At 38.7% G+C, this 21,523-nt stretch overlaps 1 protein-coding gene across 6 annotated transcripts in view; it reads right to left on the bottom strand.

The window, feature by feature from the left end:
- Positions 1 to 21,523, bottom strand: part of LOC113055197 (pleckstrin homology domain-containing family G member 5-like) — a 45,428-nt gene extending 23,905 nt beyond the window's left edge. The window contains exons 1-2 of one of the 6 annotated variants that reach the window (XM_026221242.1): positions 21,357 to 21,523; positions 12,966 to 13,045 (exon numbers count right to left, since the gene is read on the bottom strand). In XM_026221242.1, coding sequence (XP_026077027.1) covers positions 12,966 to 13,045; positions 21,357 to 21,411 — 135 coding nt within the window. In that variant the 5' untranslated portion in view covers positions 21,412 to 21,523. Of the gene's footprint in view, positions 1 to 7,477; positions 7,739 to 12,965; positions 13,046 to 14,845; positions 14,862 to 16,251; positions 16,556 to 21,356 lie in introns of those variants that run through there. The other 5 variants (XM_026221241.1, XM_026221240.1, XM_026221245.1 and 2 more) reach the window with 5 other exon arrangements.

Here is a 21,523-nt window from a genome sequence, read left to right as displayed (position 1 = left end):
ACGAGGAACAGGTCCTGTTGGTTGCGCCTTACTGGCCCACCCGGACCTGGTTTTCGGAACTCATGCTCCTCGTGACAGCCCCTCCCTGGCGCATCCCCCTGAGGAGAGACCTTCTCTCTCAGGGGCTTGGCACCATTTGGCACCCGCGTCCAGATCTCTGGAACCTCCACGTCTGGCTTCTAGACGGGACGCGGCAGACCTAAGTGATCTGCCCCCAGCAGTGGTAGACACTATCACTCAGGCTAGAGCCCCTTCTACGAGGCAGGCCTATGCTCTGAAGTGGAGTCTGTTCACGAATTGGTGTTCTTCTCACCGAGAAGACCCCCGGAGATGCCCGGTCAGAGTCGTGCTTTCTTTCCTGCAAGAGAGGCTGGAGCGTGGGCTGTCACCCTCCACCCTGAAGGTGTATGTGGCTGCCATTGCAGCCCATCACGATGCAGTGGACGGCCGGTCCCTGGGGAGGCATGACCTGATCGTTAGGTTCCTGAGGGGTGCCAGAAGGTTACATCCTCCTAGGACACCCCTGATTCCCTCCTGGGACCTCTCTATTGTCCTGGCAGGACTTCAGAGGGGTCCCTTTGAGCCGCTGGATTCAGTCGAGCTAAAGTTCCTGTCTCTCAAGACAGCGCTCCTGATCGCGCTCACTTCCATCAAGAGGGTCGGGGACCTCCAAGCATTTTCGGTAAGTGAAGAGTGCCTTGTGTTCGGGCCGGCCTACTCTCACGTTGTCCTGAGACCCCGGCCTGGATACGTGCCCAAGGTTCCCACTACCCCCTTTCGAGACCAGGTGGTGAACCTGCAAGCGCTGCCCCTGGAGGAGGCAGATCCAGCCTTGTCGTTGCTGTGTCCCGTAAGAGCGCTGCGCATATACGTGGACCGCACCCAGAGCTTCAGAAGCTCTGAGCAGCTCCTGGTCTGCTTTGGAGGTCAGCAGAAGGGGAAGGCTGTCTCTAAGCAGAGGTTGGCCCACTGGATAGTGGACGCCATCGCCTTGGCTTACCATTCCCAAGGCGAGCCGTGCCCCCTGGGGGTGAGGGCCCACTCCACACGGAGTGTGGCCTCCTCCTATGCGTTGGCGCACGGCGCCTCTCTGGCAGACATTTGTCGAGCTGCGGGCTGGGCGACACCTAACACCTTTGCGAGGTTTTACAACCTCCGTGTAGAGCCAGTTTCCTCCCGTGTGTTGGGTAACAGGTAATTGGCGGGAAGGGCTGGCTGGGTGTCTCGCTTGCTGCGCCATTCCCCCTAACACGGGGATGTGAGCGCCTTCTTCTCCCAGTAGAGTTCCCCGGTTGGCGTACCCTGGTCGAGCATCCTCCAGCACCCTCGGCGTCAGACTTGGCGGAGCAGTCTGTCGCCAGGCCCAGTACTGGCGTTAGCATGCCCGGAGCCGGTCAGCCCCTGTACTGGGCTAGGTGTCCATATGGCTGGGTTCCCTACGGGTAATCCCATATGTGTATTCTTCCACGGTAAGGTTTCCCTCTTGGCAAACCCGTGTCTTCCCTTGACAGTTCGCTCTGTCAGTCTCTTCTGGCAGCCGTTCCATCCCTACTCCAAGGTAGGACCTGCCTCAGAGACCCTTTCCATATGTAGTACTGCCCCCTGGGTCAGTCCATATCGGTATATCCACATGTCACCTCCCTACGGGTAGGATGTGGTCTCCGTAGCGACCTTTCCTAAAGGCTCGCTTCCCCATTGTCTTGCCAGCTGAAAGAACAAATAGGGAAGATTTGAAGCAATCTTTCACTGAAGGTTGAAATCCCTTCCATTTACTTTATGTGGGCGGAACAGCAGCATGGCCTTCTCCAGCAGCGATGTACTCACCCTTTGGCCCCTTCGGTACCAAGGTCAGTGAATTTGCGCTGGGGCTTTGGGAAGGTTACGACCTTAAGCGTAGCTTTTGTAGCACGCCAAGGCTTGTCAACAATTGCAGCGCCTCAGGGTTGTGACGAGGTTCAGGTTATGGCGTTTTCCATAGGACCCCATTTGTCGGTCGACATAACTCGTAGTGACCGACAGATAGGGAACGTCTCGGTTACGTACGTAACCCTCGTTCCCTGATGGAGGGAACGGAGACGTTATGTCCCCATGCCACAACCTTGAACCATTCGCTGTTGCCGGGACACGTTCTCGGCTCCTCAGCGTAAAACCTAATGAGTGGATGCACCTGTCGCCCTATTTATACCCGCTGGCACGGGGAGTGGCTCAGGTGTGTTAATCCACTTGCCAATTTCATTGGCGTTTTCTCTTAAAATCAGAGATGATTGGCCTCCCAAGTGAGACCCCATTTGTCGGTCGACATAACGTCTCCGTTCCCTCCATCAGGGAACGAGGGTTACGTACGTAACCGAGACGTTTTCTTTCAAATTTAACGTCGATGGGTGTTTCTTCAAATATTGTATGGGTGTTTCTGACCCTGGGGAATGAGAATAAACATTCTTAAAGCAATATTCCCACTTCCATTTCCTTTTTTAACTTGTCACAATTAACTTTGTAACAATTTACAACAGTGTTTCTGCAAACAATCACAGGAGAATTCCAATAAATTGAAGCTACATTGGCAGGAAAAAAAATCCTTTTGTGTGATAGCATTTGTCAACTTACTTTTACTTTTATGATTTTCATAGCTTGATAAAGCCTGGATCTAAGATAATGATTACACAAAATGTATACATAAAAAGCATTTGAAAAGTATAAAAAATAAATCATGATGGCATGGTGAAATTTTTCCAGGACTTTAATGTGACCTTCAGTATAATGTTATAAATATTAAAAAGTTGAAATTTGCTAGTTTAAACAAAAGTAAACCTTTGGGAAATAAAAAGTTCAGAAACTGCCTGCTGTTCTATTATGTGACATTATGTTACTATAAAGTTCAACTTCAGTTTACATCAGCACTCATACCCAAGGCCAATTCAGAGACAAGTTGTAAGGCCAACATCAGCAGGAAATAAAGTGTGGAAAAGAAAGAGGGATTAGGACCTCCTGGTTGTGTGCTTCCTTCGATTGTCCTGTTCATATGCTTCACAACAGAAGCAGCTCACACTCAGAGAGAGAACCATGCAAAAAACTGAGCCGGCATATAAAAAGATTTTTCTTCATGGTTATTTCTCAAACATCATCTTCTCAAACAAATTTAGTACTGGATCAAATATAATCCACTAAAAATACATTTAAGGACACATACTCAAGCTAAACCTTCTGAAGATGCCAAAACAAACACGTCTCCTACATGCTGAAGTAGTGACGAATCGCCGGTGCACTTTCTGAGAGAAAACCACAAGAAGTGAGTAAGCAAGACCGAGGGCATGTGCCAGCAAACTCCAACAAACAATTGGAGACAAGCAACAGGAAAATGGGCAGATTTTAGAGGTTACATAATCACATAAACCACATATTGAAAAAGAATTGATCTGGCTGAAAATGTGAAGACTTGAATTCAAGATCAATTTTATATATATATATATAAAGCCCCTATTACTCAGTTCCACTATTAAACCCTGTCTGACACCCCTCTCAGCATGTGTTCAACATCTACAGAAATTAAATAAAGTTATCAAACACAAATCTAAATTAAATATAGATTAATCCTTATTGATTTCCTCTCTTTTCTTTAACAGAAACAGATTAACAGGCATCAAAGCAGTTGATTTTTAGGTTATTTTGTCTGCTTTAAAACCTGCCACTGCTGAACATGAAATAGATCTGACATACATCATATTTTCTTACAACTCTTTACCTTTTCTGACTAAATTTTTATTTTTATTTTGTGTGTTAGATGAGGGAGACAGTGCTGGGCTTTTGAAAACCACTGCATTTCATAGATAGGATATGTTCTCAAACGGTGACTCATATACAGGTGCATGTCTTGGAAAGTTCATTTATTAATGAGCTAATCGAGCTAATCAACTCAAAACACCTGCAAAGGTTTCCTGAGCCTTCAAAATGGTCTCTCAGTTTGGTTCACTAGGCTACACAATCAAGGGGAAGACTGATGATCTGACAGTTATCCAGAAGACAATCATTGACACCTCCCATATAAGGATACCCTCCCTAGCCACAAACATTCATTGCCAAAGATGTAGGCTGTTCACAGAGTGCTGTATCCAAGCATGTTAACAGAAAGTTGAGTTGAAAGAAAACGATGCACAAACAACTGAGAGAACCGCAGCCTTGTGAGGATTGTCAAGCAAAATCAGCAGGATTTGACACCTGCCCACACTGCCAAAAGCACAAAAAGTTGGTTAAATGACCATGATGTTGGTGCGCTTGACTGGCAAACAAACTCACCAGACCTGAAGCCCGTAGAGAATCTATGGGGTATTGTCAAGAGGAAAATGAGAAAAAAGAGACCAGATGAGCTAAAGGCCACGGTCAAAGAAACCTGGGCTTCCATACCACCTCAGCAGTGCCACAAACTGATCACCTCCATGCCACGCCGAATTGAGGCAGTAATTAAAACAAAAGGAGCCCCTACCAAGTATTGAGTACATGTAAAGTAAATAAACATACTTTCCAGAAGGCCAACAATTCACTAAAAATGTTTTTTTTAATTGATCTTATAAAGTATTCTAATTTGTTGAGAGAGTGAATTGATGGGTTTTGTTAAATGTGAGCCAAAATCATCACAATTAAAAGAACCAAAGACTTAAACTACTTCAGTCTGTGTGCATTGAATTTATTTAATACATGAGTTTCACAGTTCGAGCTGAATTACTGAAATAAATTTTTAAAAACTTTTCCACAACATTCTAATTTACTCAGATGCAACTGTACATGCATGCACAGTTTTAAGGCAGATTTGATAACATTTTTGGTAACTTCATGACTTAACTGACAACATAACTATGACACTGCATGTTTGTAGTTTCATTTGCACTTTAATATGAAATGATATACAGTGCACGCTAACGCATTTGTGCATGCAATTGAAGAGCATGTGCTACGAGCCAAGTATAACGGGCTGACAGGACAGGAAAATTTGTTTTTACTGACATGTAGCTTGACAACATCTAATCTAATCTAATATATACTGTATATAAATATAGTTTCCATCTGGGAACAAAGTAAAGCCAGATTGCTGCTCATAAGTACACATTTAGGGCTAAATAAGGCTAAGAGGAACTACTGCCAAGCCAAACTGTTACATTATTCAACCTGGGACTTTTTTTCCCCTTTGTCTTCTTACTTGAAATGCTTTTGGAGGAACAATTCTTGTGAACGCCAGGAGAAGTGCTCAGAAAGCTGAAACAATGCCTTTTCATTTCTTTTGTTTGAGTTTGTATTTATACTTCAAAATTAATAAAAAATTTTAACACTTCAAAATTAGTACATTTCAACAACAAGTCAAGAAGAATAACATTAAACCAGTGGCCACTGCTGCATCTTCATGTGTGATATAAAATTATTCAGTAATGCCGTTATTGGTGTTAATGTGCTGTGTTAACGTGAGACTCTTATCGGGCAATAAAAAAATATCGCCGTTAATCTATTATCAAAGTTGGGTTGAGAGCTGGTTCTATACTACGCGACCTATGTTGACTCTCACCTTGATATTTTAGCGCGGATGTATACCTAGCCGAATCTGTAGGCGCCGAGAATGAGTCTTCGCACCTGTGTGTATGCCTACTGTGAAATTACCACATCAAACATGACGTGCTAACATGGATGCAGCTAAGATGCCACTGGGTTTGCTTCAGGGAATTTTTTATTTGTTTTAAAGAAGCTTCCAAATGGAAACCTCGGCGAGACACATGCATGTTTCACACATACTCCGCCTGCAGTGCGTATGCAGTCCGTGTGCATTACGTATGTGGAGCAGAAGCAGCACGGCTCATACTCATTGTGCTTTCACACAGGACGTGTTTGCAGTCCGCTACTCGGTACGTGAACGATCGCTGCACTGCTGCAGATGCACCACTCCTGGAATGCACTGACGGACCGCAACTGCGTGAACGCTAAAATCCATTAACATGGGTGCGTAAAAAACGGGCACCGTAATGCTCACAGACTGCATATGCACTGCAGACAGAGTATGTGTGAAACAGGCGTGAGCAGGGCCGTAGCTGGGGTCAGCGGGGACCCGGTGAAGGTTGTATCAGTGGGCCCTGTTTGAAATTGTTTAATTTGTATGTTCATTTATTTTTATTTATTTGTGCTATTTACACAATGTTTAATTTTTTTCAAGTTTGTAGGTGTCAAGGACAGAAACCAAATAATTAAATGTAAAATAGCACTGTATAGTCTTAAATGTAAAAATGAAATATACAATCAAACCTACATTTATTCAGACACCTTCAACATTTCTCACATTATTACAGTTTTGCTATATATATCAAAAATTATATCTGGTCTATGAATAATTTTTGGTTTGATTGTTAAAACTACAAAGTAATTTAATCAAGAGCAGTGAGTGATTTTCATTTAAATTTTCTTGGATTAACATTACAGCAGCTATAGCTAAATAAGGCGAACATAATTTTTTCGAACATAGTTTCCAAGGTGGATATTTTGACATATTTTGTATGTATTTGTCGGCACAAGAGCAAAAATGAACAAATTCGATGTTCAAGTGTTTTGAGACGCCTTTCTCTGCGTGAGCCCTGAACACCAGAACACCGCGAGTACTGAATTGGGCTCTTTCACATCTTTTTGTTTGTTCAAACTGCGATTTGTATTTGTTCGTTCAGGTGCAGGAGGGACTTCGAGGAGAATACATATATATAGAGCATATAGAGCATAGATCAGATCATGAAAGTCAACTATTCTAATCTGTGAACACTGTTTTTAGAATTGTAGAGAAAAAGCTGGCAAATGGCCAACAAAATGCTGATAAATATACGCCTCAATTTAATTTGTGTAAATAAAACATACATATTATTTTCCAAAACACTGATTAAAAACCAAACACATCTTACATTAACAGCTTTTATCTAAAGTAAGGTACACAAGGCATTGTGAGTACAAAATCCATCTTTAGTTTTTCCCCACACGACCCCCGAGAGTCATGTTAATAAAATCAGCTTGTGATTATCTTGTGCCGACATTTACAAAGGGCCTGGAGAGGACTGGAAAAAAGTCCATTATTGTTCTCTACTCACAGATATCACAACCTGAACAGACCTCCTATAATCTCACACAAGTCTACACCTGTTTTAAAGGTCACTGTAAGAAAAAAATTCATTAAAATGACCACAAAGTGCAATATCCACCAAACAGTAAAGCACAACACTGTGATTCAACAAAAAGCCAATGAAGGAATGCACACAGACTTTAGTTACCTTAGTTGACCAAAAGTAAGAGCGAGAGAGAGCACTAACTCTGTCATCAATTTGGCTATGCCTCATTTCTCAGACCTTTCACACATCTGTGGTAAAAACCGCAGCACTTCACGCAGCTCAGAGACTTTTTAATAACAACCATAAAACCTCAGCTGTCACCGTGAAATAACATACAATAACGCATTCATGACACACACCTGATGCCGGTGTCACACGCATGTGTGTGTGCACGAGTCTGCCTGTCTCTCTCCCCCCTGAAGTGACGGCTTCTCGACGGTCTGTAAAAACAGAAGAGAACGACGTAGTTTCAGGACAACTCGATGCTTTGAGTGCCCAACACCCCCCTCTCTTGCTCTCCCTCTCTCCCCTTTCCACTTCCCCTGCTTCCTTCCTTTCTTACTGGCTGCTTCTGAACAGCTCAGAGTCTGTCTGTGATTTAGGTGATTCAGATAGAGCAGCTGTGTGTACCGACTACCGACTAAAAGATCTAAAAGAGGGGGGAAGAGCAGTTGCGGTTTTCCAGCCACACCCGCTCCCACTGATTTTGCCGTTCGCAAACACAGTTGTCCAACCACCCATACAAAAAACAAACACATAAAACTCTGCCTGACTTATAATCTTTCACTGTCTATTCTCATTCTCTGTTCTAGTTTTTATTTTAGTCATTTATCATCTATAGCAACTGGATGAAACGGGCAAAGATAGCCTCATTTATTTGCACTGTAATCTTAAAATCTGTCTAGTTTGTACTAATGGTGCGAATATAAAATAAACTGTAACACTATTGACACTGTAAGAGAAGGGTTATAGGAAATACATTTTTAAAATGTTGAGTAAATACATGTAAATACAAATGATGAGCAATGTACGAAAAACCTGTGTGTCTGACACTTTTCCTTAGTCTTAGTAATTTATCTCTTATATGTACACCAACTCTCTCCTGCCATCATCTACTTCAGATTTTTCCCAGAGTACACCCCTGTAGTGGTGTCAACATATCCTACATAAAAACAGAGACTTTGAAGCCTGCGGCTGAGCTTACTTTTACCAAATCCAGAGTATTACAGTATCAAAAACCCCTTTCTTCTACTCTCTCCATCCTTCCTCTCTTACTTTGACTGTGCTTTATATAACAGACGGATGTAAGGCCTAATAATGTTCTAGTTCATAAAATACTGTGCCTAATTAAAGTCATAAGAACCTCAGATTCATTAAATGACTATGTGCAAAACTCGAATGTCTTTCATAACACGCCATTACTGGCCCCAGAAAAAAAAAAAGTCTAAAAAAATAAATAAATAAATAAACAAAACAGCAGAGGATGTGAAAGGTCATGTAAAAAATGCCTCAGAGACAGCAATCTCTGAGAAACATGAGGAGACAGAAGTGTCATCATTAAGGACGTTTCCAACAGTCAAACGTCACCCTTGCATCCATTTCCTGTTTTTACTCAACTCTGAATCCATAACAACTTCCTGTGGCTGCGTCTCTTGGCCTTCCCTTATGAGGACTGGGATGTGGAAGACTAGTGTGATCTCACTGCTTGTCCCTTGTGAATGATGGGAAATACTCAAGCATTTGAAAAATGTCCTATCAGGGTATCACGTGTTTACCTTTTGAGTAAACATTAGTAAACTATAGTTTATACAAGATATATAGCATCTAGCAACATATTGTTTAATATAAGATGTCAATGTTATATCATTATTTTAAATATATGTATTTTTTGCTCTATTCTTTAGATTTAAAGAAGTATATTACATTCAGATTTTGTAAAAAAAAAAAAAATAGCATGTTGATCCTATGCACTCATCAAAACAACTGACATTTGGCTTTATTTCAAAGCATGTTGTCATTACACATGAATACACCCGAGGCAAGGAAGTTACCGATGCCTTATGGAGAGCTGAAAATGACTGTAATTTTAGTCCTCAGGGGTCATGCATTGTGACCTCTTTGTTCATCCAGAGTCTTAAATCTCACTTGGTGACATCAGAGCTCTCCTTTAAAGGAGTGAATGAGTGGAGTGGAGAGTGGAGAGCTGTATTTGGCAAAAAAAAAAAAAAACACAAACAATAAGGAGAGAATTATGATCTTCAAGCTGACAGCTGACAGCATGGAACATGAGAGTAAATATAGGTTGTTTTCATACTTGGTCCCAAATCAGAACCAACAGGAGTAGAAGTACAAATAGGGAGAAGTTACAATATTTTAAGTTGAATCATGTCAGTCTATCTTGTGTATTTCTACCTCTATTAGTGTCGGAAAATAGTATTGTAAACAATGACTGTTTCCAAAAAGTTTCCCAAAACACTCCAAAGGTTGGTCAGGGAAACAGAAAAATGAAAATGAAATTTTTAAATAAATTCAACTTGAATGAAATCTATGTATATTAATTAAATCTAATTAAATTAAACATAATAAATCTGTATTTTATTTCATTATTTTGTCCATGTGGCCAAGCACACACACATAGATTTACTTATCTGAATGGGGAATTATATTGACTCATAGTTTTTATATACAGCTAGTATATACGCTATAACCTAACCATTACCAACACCCAAATCTTTACAGATTTTATTTACTTTTTTTTTTTTACAGTAAAATCTTCATTTCGGGGGGTTTTGTCAGGTTTAGCTTCCTTCTGGGAAATTTCTTCCTGGAAATATGGCACAAACACACACTAGAAATGTTCCTAGTAGCTGAGAATTATTGCTACATCTTGTGGTAGAAAGCGGTAGTGAGGCTCCACTAGCCAAAGCATTCCATGAACACAGATTTACTCTCATTCTTTTGTCCTTGAAATATATCAGGCAGCACATAAAGATTTCAAAGCGTGCGTCTCGTGAGAATGTTGTGCTTTAGACGTGAGTTCAGCCTCTTCTCACACACAACAGAGAGAAACTTAAATCAAGGTCAGAGGAGACAAAGCACAGACCTACTACAGAAGTTGATATAATCCTTTCAATCATATTAACGACTGTAAACGAGTTTGATAACCTGCTATGGGAAATTAATGCCAAAGAAGATATTTTGAACAATGTTCGATGCTGTTTGGACACCGTTGACTTTCTTTGTATAGACAGAAACAACTGACTTTTTTTTTTTTATTACATATTGCTCAGAAGAAAGTCAGAGGTTTAGAACAACGTGAAAAAATTATGACAAATTTCATTTTTGGGTGACCGATCAATTTGGTTGTGAGCTTCCTGATGTCTTTAAAATTACTTTGTGAGGAAAATCCATTGCGACAGGATGCCAGGTTAACCTCAAGCCAACAGATTAAATATATTGAACACTGAAAAACAATTAACCTACTTTTCTATCTGAAATCAAGTCTCTGAAGCCAAGACATTGGACAAGGCGACATTCTGGTGTTTTTATAAAGAAACTGTCTGAAAGACACCATTATCCCTTCCGCTAACCCATAATACTCTTGTCCTGCTCCAGCTTAGTGTCTTTGTAAGCAGCACATTCATCTTTTACAACACAAATTACAGTCAGCTGCTAATGTCTGTTTATTATAGTGCAGTCACTGTTTAGTCTGTATTTGTGTAAGGGATGAGAACAGTCGGCTTATTTCGCAACTTTTTCACACACACATTTACATGTGCACACAAGCATGCAAATGCACACACACATAAATTATCGATGCATATACAGATATGGATACACTCACAAGCTCTTACACTGTGCTTAAATATTACAGATCTTGTTCTGTGTTGGTTCTGTGTGGAATTAATGTGTAATGGATCCATTTTCCCCACATTTTAAAATAAAGACATATACCAATTCATTTACACACAAGAAATCAGTCAAACTTAAAGTTGAAGTGTGAACTTGCTTCTAGCTACAATTGGTCAGACAAATGTGATAGCCAGCCATGTCCCAAACTCTTGCCACTGGTGTAGTCACTGTACAGGATGCTATTTTAAAAGTGTCAACACCTTTTGGGGAAATTAATCTATGAAGGACTTACTCAATAAACCTGGCATTGTATATAATTAATAAGTCGCTTAGTATGAAAGTGTTTGCTAAATATGAAAGTCGGTTTCACACAAGAGTTTTTTTAACATTGAAAAATACACACTGCACCTTTAAATGTCAGCTAGCACGGTGAGCAGTTATGTCAACAGCAAACTATAGTCATCATCTTTGTGTATTTTCACCTCTTGACCCCTTGCAGGAGACAGGAAGAACAAACCTACATGAAACTTGTAGTGCACTAGAGACAACCGCAAAGACCTCAAAACATAAACAAGCGCATACACACACTTAAACTCTCCTTCGCTCTTTTTCAGCAGAAACCTTTCCAAATAAACAAGAGTCCTTCTCATCTTTCCATATTTTGAGGGTAATGACATAAGTGTGTTCTTGGTTCAGATAAAAACACTGGGTACATTAAGTTAAGTCTGGCTTCGATCAGAGAGGACTAGAAAGAGAAGTGTTTACCCAGAGACTCTTTTCAAAAGCTTGCTAAAGTTCAGAGGACACTGGCAGAGTTGAGCTCACAGGAAATGTAGGACACCAAAAAAAATCAATCATCACTGTGATGTCCTATAATGAATCAGACATGCTCCATGTAAACAAACTTTATCGGTTTCCTTTATACAAGGTTTATCTGTATCCAAAGTTTGAAGAGGGCTGGTACCTGCAATTATTTTTGTGTACAAAGTTGTCAGTACTCTTATCGATACCTGTTTTACAAGATAGTCTGCCTTGTTGGTCTAACTAGACAAAAGATTGTTAGTCTCGAAAACCAGGTTTGATAATACACATTATTTTGACCAATAATCATCCATTCAGATATGAGCTTTAACTATATTTATATTATGCACTTCAGTTGTTCTAATGTGAAGTTTAGGAATGGTTTGTAAACCAAATGCATTCAGAGTCGTTAAAAATAGTTTACTTTTTTAAAAAGATGTATTTTGTAATATATTTTAAGAAATAGATTTTTTTTATTAAAAAATAGTTTCTAAGTGATAATTGCTTATATATGTAATAACAGTAAATAAATAATTAATAAATAAATAAAAGCTTAATCAACCGAGTCAATAAATTCAAATATTCATACATAATTTAGTTTTTTGCCAATAAGAAAAAATAGGAGTGACTGATTTAAAAGAAAGTGGAGACAGGCAGTAATACACTGGCTTTTTTAGTCAAACCAGTTTGGCATTGGTCCCAAGACAATAAAGCGCAATCAAAAACAGACAAACAGAGAGGCACAGGAAGAGATAGTGTGTATAAAGGGAGAGAGAGAGACAGAGAAAGACAGGAAGGGAGAGACATATTGTGTTTTGTGTAGGTGTGTTTATATGTGAACAGCCTCATATATACGCGAGCAGTAATCTCATATTTCCATGCCTGCATCCCCAGACTCCCAGGAGATAGTGAAATACCACCTATAACATCATATCCGTCCTCTCACCACTGAACTTTCAACAGCACAAAGACAAACAAAACTATTGTTTTTCCTGTCAGTTCCCTTAGTGAAAATGCTGACAAATTATTATTATGCTGGAATATTCCATGTGATAAAAGCAATTGGCATACTTGGGATTTTTGTCCATAAAAGTCCACAACAAGTTGACAACACTAAGAGGTGAACATTTATCGGCTTGTGTCACCTGCCCTACAGGGCTTCACTGTGCTGTGTGACAAATCCTGACGGCTCACCTTGGAAGCAAGCCGTCGTTCGGGACAGCTGGGATGCTGACAAAAGATGCCGGTTTTCTCCTCCTGTGTAGGCTTCTCACCTGAAACAAAACACAAACAGAGGTTAAAGATCAACCCTGTGTGGGAGGGAATTATCCGTGAGATCAAGTTGTAGTCCAGACTGGTTAAATCAGATTAGTGAAATTTCATGGATATAAAAGGTCAACTGTATGCTGTCAATGTTATAGCGATGTATGAGGCACAGACAAACAGTAAGTAATTTATTTTCAAACCAAGCCGCTTTCTTTTGGTCAACAACACCAAGAATCTGCATAGGGTTGCTGAACAATGGTAAATGTGATTGCTATGGGTTCCCTTTGGAATTTCCTATGGCTTTTTTAAATGGTGATTTAGGACTGAAATAAGGTCTACCGCAACATTACTTGGAGACACTTACATTTTGCTTAAAACATTAATTACACACAATCCTCAAACATGAATTTGAGCAAACTGCTATAAATTAGGAATTTATTGAGGGAAAAGTCATAGTTAATAGTAAATATCTGTTTCCTATTCTAAAGTGTTACAGAGAAAACTTTAAAATGCTAATGCTCTTCCTAGCTTCAGGGCCACCAACTGAACAGCTCTATATGGAAGTATCCAGGAGTAATATAAAGCAGATAAATATGATTAAGACATTTCATAAAAGGGAACCATGGAGAGACGTTGTGAAAATGGCAAGCCTGTGGGGATATGTCCTTCGGCATGAGCCAAAAGACATAACAGCAATATGGGACTCAAAATATGAGGCAGCTGGAGGATATGTGAGGATATGTGCCGGAGAGATTGATTGAAAAAGAAATGACTCAAACAAAAACCAAGAGCCACAAACAAGAGCTAGTGATAAGTAGGATAATGATATGGTAAGCAACTCAAACATGACATCCCGTCATTCAGCCATGCTAAGTCCATAAAGACAATTAACTAAGTATCAGGGTACCAGGGATCGATGATTAAAAATTACAATAAATATTAAAGTTTTAGAGAGGGATTGACTAAAAACTGAAGAATTGATAGTAACACAAAAAGGGAAAGAGGAAAAGGAGAGGAAAACAGACAGAATGAAAAAAGTTGGCAGAAATCTGAGATTTCCAGACATTACAAGATTTCTGGCAGACTGGCTGATTTTCCTTTCAGTGATGGCAGTGATATTCCACTTACCTAGAAACCCACAAGTTTTAATGTGAAAAAAGTGCATGATTTTTTCATCGATTTCACCCCTCCTTCTCCTTTCTAACAATGCTGCCACTTCAGTACCGAAGTCAACAGAAGCCATTGATGTTTACGGAGTACAGAAAACCACATTGGAAAGAGAGACCAAATCAAATCTTTGAATATATTATATAGAGCAGACATTAGGAATTACTGAGAAACATTGCTATACAGGCTGATTTATTAAAAAATTCTATGCTACAGTGATGGTACCATGGAACACTGATTCAAGGTTCCATTCCTTTATTCCCTCTGAACCATCATGAACAAATGTCATTTGCACCATATATTAAGTCATCATTTAAGTGATGAAAAGGTTTTTTAAACATTTTGTTTCATTTGGAAAAGTTTTATCATGGGGAAATTTGGGTTGTGGTGGAAATGTTGCCACAGTGATGATGTGTAACAAATTATACGTTTGGGTCTAGGATAAGTGAAAAGCAATATCAACAATGCATTAAAGGCATTAAAGCGAAAATAAACTGACGAAGGCTTGGAAAGAAAGAAAGAAAATCTGTCCCCCTAGGACATAAAAGTGTCAGAGGTTAGTGAAGCACCCATATACAGTGGTTGTGTGAATGTTTTCTGTGTTCATACATCATGATATTTACAAGGTACACAGTGCCTACCTCATCAAGGCACTGCAAGTTTTCTAACATCCTGAAAGCAGAACATCACCACATAGCCCAAGCCAGACTCTAGATATTATCCTCAACACTGCTCACATTCCATCTCCATACTCGCCTCCATCTCTCCATGAAGAATATTCCATTTCTCCTTCTTTAGTCAGAGAGGCAAAGGGCACCTACTAAGAAATCCTCTATGTAAGGAATGTGCAGAATGCCAGGATCTGTTTTTCATGGCCCTCTGTTTACCCAGTCGTTTGCCGAAGTTCCTGAGGAGTGTTAAGCAGACCTACTGTCTCAAGTGCAAGAACGGATATATTTTATTTAATACTCGTTTCCTTTGCCTCCACTGGAGGAACAGCAAGCTGATGCCATGGATGCCAGTAAATGATTTGGATGGTCTGAGGATGTCAAAACATGACCAGGAGAGGAGCTGTCACTGATTCTTTATTCCTGGATAACTAATCCTCTTGTGTTTTGGGCTTACAGTAAATGAGATTAGGTGATAGAGCGTGACATAGCAACATTGGCTCAACCGATGCTGTGTGTTTGGGGAGGCCCAATCTGCTTATGTAATGGCCACTGAGTTTCTGAAACCTATTTTGAAAACAGTCATTTTAACAATAAATGACACACTTCAGTTCATTACACAACTGCTATGTGTGTTTTTTTTTAAGATTTAAAAGAAATCTAAAGATTTAGGCAATAAGAAAAGACAATTTGTTTGACTGCAAAGACTGGAAGAGGAACAGAGTTAGTGATTAGACAGACAAAATTCTTCCAGAGGCAAAGGTCATTCTTAGTGGGTCCTAATTAGGGCATTAGCACATAAATCAAACAGTAAGGGTAGAATGGAAAAGCTTAAACTCATTCTCTCTGTCTACACTTAGGTGTCACAGTGGTCTCTAAAACCGTCTGACTTCTTAGTGGAGAACAAACATGTGGTTTTCCACACAAAGGCAAAAAATAAAAAATAAAGAAAAAGAGACACTTTCTTAAACTAGATTTGAGTATAAAAGTTCAATTTCTCCCAAATAATAAAATTCTATCATTATTTATTCACCCTTATGTCTTGCAAAACATGTATGGCTTACTTTCTTTCCCATGGAACACAAAAGGAGTTATTTATTACAGAATGTCATTTGTTGTCGCTACTTTCCCACACAACGAAAGTATATAGTGACTACTGATCTTCTAGGAAAGATTTTCTGCAAGTTATTAAAGTTTTAGCCAATTCCGCACACAAAAGTTTCACATAACTTCAGAAGATCTTAAACTTTATGTAATATCTTCAAAAAATACAAACAAAATACATTTAAAACAATTTGTCAGTTTATCTTTTTAAGGTAAAAACTAATGATACAACCTAACTGTCTCACATTATTCGCCATTCAATAAAGATCTCTTACCACAAGACTTCTGGGTAATGTCCATGAGGGAGGTCCAGGTGTACCTCTCCACCCCCAGCTCATTCTGTGTACATGGCAGAGTTTCCAGCTCATAAGACCCATGTCGCCGCCAATAGAACATTGTGCTTTACAATCCAAGCGCAACCGATAAATCTAACACCGCATCTCACTTGTGAAGATCAAATTTATGTCCTTCACACCTTGAACCAAACATCAATGTTTTAAATATTAATGCTATTCAAGTTTACCCATATTACAGAATTTACAAAAACTTGCGTGAGTTGTCTTATGGAGAGAAGTTCTCAGAATACTGGATTTCTCTAAAGTTTCCAGGCAGGGTGCTTTGGACTTTGTGAGCCAGTATGCGAAGGGGGGAAAAGAGGGGGGGCTTGACCCACACAGCACGCCAGACAAGCAATGCATTCATCCACATGTGAAGTGCATGCTGGGATGTGAGGGAGACTTGGACCTGCGACTTTTCAGAATGGCAAGAGATACAAAGCTGCCTTTTGAGATTACCACCTACTTGTTGCCCACAACCGCCATGCATCTCAAAGTTACAGTATCATCATAGAGCAATGATGCAGAAATCATACGGTTTACAGACACTCAAGACACAGTAAGGAATATAGAAAGAGTATTGCAGGACAAAATACTTTATAAAGGTTTATAGAGTTGAAAGTGAGAAAGGGTTAAGATAAAGATTAAGAGCTGCAAGAGTTTGTGAATGCCCTCCAGAACCCCCACAATTTCGAATTTTGCTCTTACAAATTAGAGAGTAGCATGCGAGAGTCTTAGCAGTCGGGATCCAACATTTCCAGCCATATGGTAGTGATTTGGAGCAGTGTGACGTGCAGGGGTTAGTTTTAATGAACAGGCTTCCAGTGGCAGTCAAGCCAATACACCGCAGTCTCAAACTCTGTCAGGTTAATCATTCTCTGAGACATGTACAAACAACAAAGCTCTTTTGATCTTCATCTAGACATTTCTCTCTGCGAGCTGGTGTTCGACTTTTATATTTATGGCTTATTTTATCTGGCTATTACATTAAATAATTACAGTTGAACTTAATAGCTGCAAACTAGCGCGGTTTTGTTTCTGCTGTACAGTGTGTTTCTCTGTAGCTATTGTTTGACTATTTAAATCGTTTGTCTGGTGTATTGTTGGTCACTCTTGATTCTTAGAATGCAAAAGAGTTTAAATGAAGAATAAGACTGTCATTAAATTTAAACAATTTGAATTAATTAATCAAATGAATCATATATATAATCTGATAGAAAAAATATATGTGTGTGTGTGTGTGTGTGTGTGTTTACCAGAATTAAAAAAAACTTTTGGTCTAAATACATATACTTTCCATTAATTCATGAATGCACTGTCCATCTGCATTAATACCATGAGTGGGAGATTTTAAGGTTGTTCTGCGATAAATTTGATCTTTTAAAAACTTTTTAGGCCTGTCATAGATAAATAATGATGATATTAAAACCACCAGTAGGTGGCAACAAGCCCCTGTTTTGAGTAATGATTTATTGAATTGAATTGTCATTTTCAATACTATTTAGGGCAGATAGTCTGGATAGTATGCACATTGGGATGCAGGGAAGGTTTCCATCTGAATGGACGGATAGTTAAATCACTGGCTTACTTGATTCATTATTGTCAAGGAACGATACACCGTGTTACTATGCACTGTTGTATAAAATTAATAACACATTTGTGCATGCGCACGTAGGCCTAGAAAGGTATACATTGCTTGTGCAATAAATATAAAAACATAAAAACTCATACATGGGTATTTTTTCTTTAATTGAATTATGAGGTTATTTTTACCTGTATTCTAATAGGCTTCATCATGCAATGAATGCTTTTGGACTTTGATGTCAGCTCTCTTATCATCACTCAATCCCTCACAGTTACACAATACTGTACAGCACAATAATTTTATGTAAGGGGAATGTTTTTTAATTTTAATGAAGGAAAAATCATACCTTTTCTGTTGTCTTCTTTTTAAGGAAATTCAAAAGTTGCGCTTTAACCAATTTGCGTGAAAAATGACGAAAACTTGCTTCCACTTGTATGCAGCTTGTTACAGAACCGAGTTCTGATTGGCCAATCGCCGTTATTCGTGAAATATCTTAAGTAAATCATTTTAACATTTCATTTGCATGGTAAGTTTTACATAAAACACGTTACTAACCCAGGTGCAGATGCTTTTTTATAATTCTTTTCAACCAGGGGGGTGCCATCTCCCCTCAATTCGAGCCCTGACCACACCCAACTTTTGTTTGCAGCATTGCATTTGGCTGTTAATAATAATGCTATCTTCAGCTCATGATACTCAGCATGAAAAGCATATGTTACCACCAGCATGTTGGCCACACATGAAAGAGCACTGCATGGTGTGACAGCTACAACAGTCAATTATAATAACTAGGGTAATCCTCTGATCTGTGATTCTCCTGAGACTGTTTATCTTTGTTTAAAACACTAGCATTAGGACAGTCATGCACATGGTGTAGAGGCCATTTGAGCTGAAACTAGTAATGGGCTTGGTTTGGAGGGTAGATGGCAAATTAATCAGGCAAGTGACAGTTCTGAAATAGACAAGACAAGTTCCATGCAGCAGTTCCTATTCAAAATCAGGTAAACAAGTCTATTTTACTGGTGTTGTTCATCACAAAAACTAAAAAGCTTAAACAGTATGTGACATTAAAGAAATACCACTCAATAGCTTCAATGATAATAAATTGTGAACATCATTAAAGCCCCATTTGTAAGTTTGAAGTTTGAATTTAATAACTATGTCCCAGGACCTCACAGAGATAACATAATTTCCTTCAGTTGGAAGAGTTACAATGTTTCCACTGTCAAACTAAAGTATATATATAAATATTTCAAAATATTTATATTTGCTAAAAAGAATATAAAATAACGATCTTGTGGCCAATCCTGCTAATATAATTATATAATGATATAAATATATAAATATAATTAAATATTATTAATTATTATATTATTAATTATTAATATATATCAAATAGTTTCTACGGTGAGAGAGTGCATGTAAATAAATACAAAATTTAAATGGGAATAAAACATTTCATGCAATCACTGAAAGGAAATCTATAGAGAGGAACCTTTAGACAGGACAAAAATTAATTAAATTTTTAATATTTAATAATATTAATTCTGACCGTATAATTAGACACCATTTGGAATCACTTCCCATTTTCGATAAAATCAGCTGGTCTAAATATTATCTGGATAAATAGCTCATATCGGGTTAATTCAATTCAAATTCAAATTCAAAAAAGCTTTATTGTCTATCCCCACAGGGGTAGAAAACTGTCTTTAGACAAGAGGCTCAACAAACAATATACAACTATCAATACACAGCTAACAACAATACAATACAACAGACAACCACACAATTTAAGATAACCCCCTCCCCTATTTCCTATTTAAAATGTCAACGGACGTCGGGATAAAAGACTTCTTATATTTGGCCTTTTTCGCCAAAGGTACTTTAAATTGTCTACCAGACGGAAGTAAATCAAATGAGCTGTGCAGAGGATGGGCAGAGTCTGTCACAATAGCAGATGCTTTCCTTTTTAATGCCACAATATAAAGATCAGACAGGGTTACTTGTTTCTCACCAATAATTTTACCAGCTATGTTTATAATCCTTAGAAGTCTATTTTTGCATTTAATAGAAAGAGAGTTATACCAGGATACAATGTTGAAAGTAAGCACAGATTCGATAAGGGATTTATACACCACAATCAGAATATCTTTTTCCACATGAAAGCTCCTCAATTTCCTCAATAAGCCTAGACGTTGATATGCTTTCTTAAAGACACTTTCTGAGTGCTTGTCAAATTTAAACTGGGAGTTTCTATTAAAATTCTGTAACCAGATATTTAAAAGATCCCACCTGCTCAACTTCCTCTCCATTAATTATCAAGGGTTTAAAAAATGTGCGTGCATTAATTACCCCGGAGCACATTTCTTTGGTTTTGCCAATATTAAGATGGAGAAAACTCTCCTTTGTCCAGGCCATGATAGAGTTGACAAAATCAAAATAAATGTCCAGTGATTGGGTATCTCTCATACATCCCACCAATGCCATATCATCTGCATATTTTATCAGCATCAAATTCTCATTATTACAGGTAATCTCATTTGTATAGATAGAAAAAAGTATCGGGGATAGAACACATCCCTGTGGAAGACCAGATTTTAAAACTACATTCTCTGACTTTTTACCATTTACTATCACGTGTTGGGGATGGTCCCGTAAAAAATTGTTAATCCATAAAATAAAGGTTTGATGCACATGAAGCTCCTCTAAACGCCTCAAAAGTGCAATGTTATCAAAGTCTTTCCATTTCTTATTGCATCGCAATTGCAACATATTTTTAAACATACACACACATATTTTTTCTAACTTTTGCACGATTTTCCAAACTAAATGCAATCTCTATAAGCAGAGCTGCTGACTCTCGATAAAGAGTTAATCATATTTCCTAATGATAAGCCAGTAGAGAGGTAATCTATCTATATGTCACAACATAAATACAATTTAGCTCATATCTAATTGTGATGAATGAGAAAAGCTGAGATCAAGAGTGGCAGAAAATATGGATTTATATAACCAAAACCAAAACAAAAAAGAATTAATTCTGTTCAGGCAGACAAACATACTGTAATAACGAGTTAAACTGAATCTAGGCTATTTTCAGTTTTCAAACAGTCAGTGTCTTGTCATTTAAGGGTCAGATGTCCTACTGAAATTACTCAGACATGACACCCTTTATGATACTTCTATGATGATTTTGCAGCATCTTTAAAGTTTGACATCTTCTAGCATTCAATGAACGGAAAAGAGAAACTGGGACATCCAGCAAAATATGATGACACAGGGTTGAGAAAATGAAGACAGAATTCATGATGAACTATCCCTTTAAGACGTCCCCAAAACTTATAGCTTCAACTTTTACCTTAGTTGTCATCATTGCCACAAAGGAAGCACAATATAAAGGTAGTACTTTTTTATTTTATTTAATTGCAGCTGGTAACGCGTAAAACAAAATTCCACTTACTTAATCGCAAACGAAGCCCAAGCCAGCTCTTAGGTGGCGATCCGTATCGATTCATTATGTGCTGTTAACCATGTGGCTTAATTTCCAAGTTCTGCGTGTTCATGTATTTGTTGTTCTCAGTGATGAGACGTCCGACCATACCGTCCGCTGAGTATCAGCCGGAGAGC

This window comes from Carassius auratus, chromosome 36 (genome assembly GCF_003368295.1).
Source record: "Carassius auratus strain Wakin chromosome 36, ASM336829v1, whole genome shotgun sequence".
Classification (NCBI taxonomy): Eukaryota; Metazoa; Chordata; class Actinopteri; order Cypriniformes; family Cyprinidae; genus Carassius; species Carassius auratus.
This window is presented reverse-complemented; position numbering and strand designations above follow the sequence as displayed.